The 4,497-nt window shown below is 34.1% G+C and overlaps 1 protein-coding gene across 1 annotated transcript; it reads left to right on the top strand.

The window, feature by feature from the left end:
* Positions 1 to 859: 859 nt before the first annotated feature.
* Positions 860 to 4,016, top strand: LOC125813543 (long-chain-alcohol oxidase FAO2-like). The gene is made up of 3 exons (XM_049493029.1): positions 860 to 1,115; positions 1,735 to 2,007; positions 2,268 to 4,016. Exons 1-3 carry the CDS (start codon positions 918 to 920, stop codon positions 3,999 to 4,001), a joined length of 2,205 nt encoding a protein of 734 aa, XP_049348986.1. The 5' UTR covers positions 860 to 917; the 3' UTR covers positions 4,002 to 4,016.
* Positions 4,017 to 4,497: the final 481 nt, after the last annotated feature.

Raw genomic sequence — 4,497 nt, 5'->3', positions numbered from 1 at the left:
ATTATTTAACCCATTTTTAATAATAAAATGATAAAATTAGTTTTCTATACTGTACCGTATAACTTATCTATAAAATAGACATAAAGACTCGTATTACAAATTCTTTAATAAAAAAAATTAGCTTTAAAATTGAATATGGTTCAAAATTATATATTGATTGATGTGTACTACACTAAACTAGTTTAAAGAAAAAATGGAAATAACATACTTAAAACTTCTTTGATTTGGAACAAGTTATCTTAAAAAATAACATGCAACTTTCACATATAACAAATAAAAAAAATCATATTTGTATATTATAGCTATAGTTTGCATAATTGCGCTCCATAACAAATTTTATGTTTCCTATAGAGTCTTTGATTTGTATAATTCGCTACAAACATCCAATTTTATAAAAATTGTTCAGTTTTGTATAAATTCATTTATACATTATAATTTGTATAATAAGATCTGTATTTGTATATTTATAAGTGTATAAGACGAAAATAGATGTATTTATATTTGTATATACACTTTTCTCTCACTTTATACAAATTAAACACAAACGTATTTTATACATTTTATACCGAAATGTATAAAATAGCTAATTGTATATCGAAAATGGCTAATTGTATACCGAATGACAAAAAAAAGGATATTTGTTGCGAATTATAATTAAAATAAACTATGACTATAACATTTAATTTGAATTAATAATTTGTTATTTCATACAATTTTTCTCAAAAATAAACTCAAACTAAAATTAATCCCGATATTAGTAGGAAAGGGATTCCCAAGTCTATTAGGATTTGATATATCAAAACCGAGAACAATTCTAGTATGTATATAAATACTCCTTTTTAGCCTCTGACATTATAGCATAACTCAAAAACAAGAAAGCTGAGGTATTCTTATTTGTGACTAATTAACTAACAAATATGGTGAAGGAAAAAGAATGTCATTCTTCATTGAAAGGAGGAAGAATTAACAGTAGCTATACACATGGCTTCTCTTCTTCTCAAATTCAAACTGTTTCTTCCTTTTGTGAAACTCTTGTCCCACCTTGTAATAACAAGGGTATTGATGATAATTCATTCTTTGCTTCTTCTGGGGATCACCCTCCATACCCTAATGAGGTAAATTTTAGTCTTTTTTTTCCCTCTTTTGAACTTTTTGTTGTTGTTGGCTGTTTACTGTTTCTTGAAAAGAATTCAAGAAACTTTTTTTGCAAAAAAAGATTGTCTTTTTAGTGTGATGTGAGGATCTTTTTGTCATAAATCATAACTATCTTCTTGAAAAGACACTTTTTTTGTAAACAAGATTGTTTTTTTAGTGTGATGTGATGGTCTTTTTGTGATAAAGCATTGGTCTTTGTAACTATCTTCTATTATTGGTTTGAGGGTTTTTTTTTTTTTTTTGGCAGTTTAGTGATCTTGAAAAGACCCTTTTTTGCTAACAAGATTCTTCTTTTAACTTGATGTTTTTTTTTTTTGTGTGTGTTATTATTTTCCACTATTGGTAATAAAGCACTGGTCTTTGCTATACTCTACTATAGATTTTGAGGGTATTTTTTCCTGTCTTTTTTCTTTTTTTCCAGTTGACTGATTCTTGAAAAGACCCTTTTTTGCAAACAAGATTCTTATTTTAATATGATTTGTGTCAAAGCATTGTTCTTTGTAATATTCCAATATTGGTTATAAAGCATTGGTCTTTGCTTTCTGTGCTGATGTTTTGTTTCGATTGGTTGGTGAATAGGTTGCAGAGCTACTGGTGAAGAGGAGCAAGCCTGAGGCATTGTTCATAATAAGGATAGTTGTGTTTTTGTTATCAACAAGATTAGGGAGTCTTCTGCTCTGTGGGAGAGTTTGCTTGGATAAAAGATGGCCTTTTATTCACAACTTTTCTGAATTAGCCTTAAAGGATAGAGAATCTCTTCTACAAAGATGGTCCAGAGAAACTTTTCTCATTCCACTAAGGATTACCTTCTTGATGATCAAAATTGTCTGTTTCTTCATCTTCTTCTCTTGGGTAATGTTCCTCTCTGGCCCTACTTAACCACTCCCATATTAATTTTTTGTGTCAGATCATGGTCATCATACTCTTTTTTTAAATTTTATAATATAATACTTGAAATTATTTGTCACTAGTAAAGAAACTTCATGGGGCTGAAAAAAAAAGATAAAATTAGTGATAAGCCTCAATTATTGGACTTGTTCATGTTTATGTATCATCATTGATAACATATTGGAACTAACCTTGACTTTGGAAACTTGGTGTTTGCTGTGCAGACTGATGAAAATTGCAAGAATCCTACATGGGAAGCCATTGGATATCATCTTCCAGAGACAGCAGAGACCCTATCTGAAAACAAGAAAGAAAGACCACTTGAAAGGGGGATTGTGGAGACCATAAATGAGAGTGATGAAACTCTGGAAGAATCATTATCTAAGAAAGGTGTAGCTATAACTGAGGATACAAAAGACAACACCTTTAAGATTAAATGTGATGTTTTGATTGTTGGTTCTGGATGTGGTGGAGGTGTTGCAGCTGGAATCCTTGCGAAATCAGGTTACAAAGTCGTCGTGCTAGAAAAAGGTCATTACTTTGTGCCAGAAGATTATTCTGGTCTTGAAGGTCCTTCTTTCAGTGAGTTATATGAGACAGGTGCAATGCTTTGTAGTCTTGATGGAAAGGTAATGATTATGGCTGGTACAACAGTTGGTGGTGGATCAGCCGTAAATTGGTCTGCTTCTATTAGAACACCAAATGATGTTCTTAAAGACTGGTCTGTGAATCACAAGATTTCATGGTTTGGAACTTCTGAATATCAGTCTGCTATGGATGCAGTATGCAAACGAATTGGTGTGACGGAGAATTGTTCTGAGGAAGGACTTCAGAATCAAGTAATACGAAAAGGGTGTGAAAATCTTGGTTTGAAGGTTGATAAAATACCAAGAAATTCTTCAGAGAATCATTATTGTGGTTCTTGTGGTTATGGTTGTAAAACAGGAGATAAGAAAGGGACTGATTCCACTTGGCTTGTCGATGCTGTTAATGCAGGCGCCGTTATCTTGACTGGATGTACTGCAGAAAGGTTCATACTGGAAGATGGGAAGATGAGAAAAACATGTCTTGGAGTAATTGCTACAACTGAAAGCAAGCAGATCACTAAAAAGCTACATATCGAAGCTCGTGCCACGATTTCTTCCTGTGGATCTCTCTTCACACCTCCGTTACTAATTTCCAGTGGACTGCAGAACAAGAACATCGGGACAAACCTCCATCTCCACCCCGTTCTTTTGGCGTGGGGATACTTCCCCGAATCCATGGCTGAAATTAAAGGAAAAAATTATGAAGGAGGAATACTGACATCCCTTCATAAGATGTTGCCTGAAGAAACCAATGCACAGGCCATAGTAGAAGCTACAGCTATGGGTCCTGCTACTTTCGCCAGTTTGTTTCCGTGGATTTCTGGGCAGGATATGAAGGAACAGATGACAAAGTACTCGCGAACAGTCACTCTGTTAGCATTGGTAAAAGATCAAGGTCGAGGAGAAGTAAAGAAAGCAGGGAGGATAAAATACAGCTTGGATAGAATTGACAAAGAGAATATCAAAGCTGGATTAAGAAGGGCACTGAGGATACTGATTGCAGCAGGAGCTGTTGAAGTGGGAACATATCGAAGCGATGGACAGAAAATCAGATGTAAAGACATGAAGAATGAAGAGTTAGAAGATTTTCTGGATACAGTTGAAGCTGCTGAAGGGCCGATGTCTAAAGAAGAAAACTGGACAGTTTATGCCTCTGCACATCAAATGGGAAGCTGCCGGATGGGGTCGAGCAAGGAAGATGGAGCAGTGGATGAAAACGGAGAATGTTGGGAGGCGAAAGGCTTATATGTATGTGATGGAAGTGTGCTTCCTACTGCAGTTGGTGTCAATCCCATGATCACTATACAGTCCACTGCTTATTGCATTGCCAAGAGAATAGCAGAGTCAATGCATAATGAAAAGCTAGTTTAAGACATATATGTAATGAGTTCTGTAATCTCAGCTCGAAAATAAAAGTTTACATTTCCATTTCAATCAATTACAGCACTATTTTCAACCACTGTTAAGTGCAAATTCAACCACTGACTAGCAAACATACGAAACTCGTAAAGCAATGAACAAAGACAGATCAAATAGAATAGATGAATCGATAACAAATCGATTTGTACAACTTTACTTGTTAGTGATAATAAAGGGGCTTATGTATATGGACAAAACTACAAAGAAATATGGGGCCTAAAGGGCCAGTAATTAGAAGGAAACTCTCAAGTTCCACAAGCTGGAAACAGCAGAATCATCAATGAATAACAGTCTCAAGTAATATGTGATGGTATGTGTATTACACTCTCTCTTTTTTAAAACAATATAATTGCCACGTGAAAAACAATTTCACCGTGACAAAAAGTTAGAAACTTAAAATGAAGAACTAATCAAATTAGCCAAGAAGAAAATGGAGAAGGATGTTGAG

The sequence above is a fragment of the Solanum verrucosum genome, unplaced genomic scaffold (assembly GCF_900185275.1).
Source record: "Solanum verrucosum unplaced genomic scaffold, falcon-dt-bn FXZP01000235.1, whole genome shotgun sequence".
NCBI classification, from domain to species: domain Eukaryota; kingdom Viridiplantae; phylum Streptophyta; class Magnoliopsida; order Solanales; family Solanaceae; genus Solanum; species Solanum verrucosum.
The sequence above is the reverse complement of the archived record's forward strand: the minus strand, read 5'-3'. Positions and strand labels throughout refer to the sequence as shown.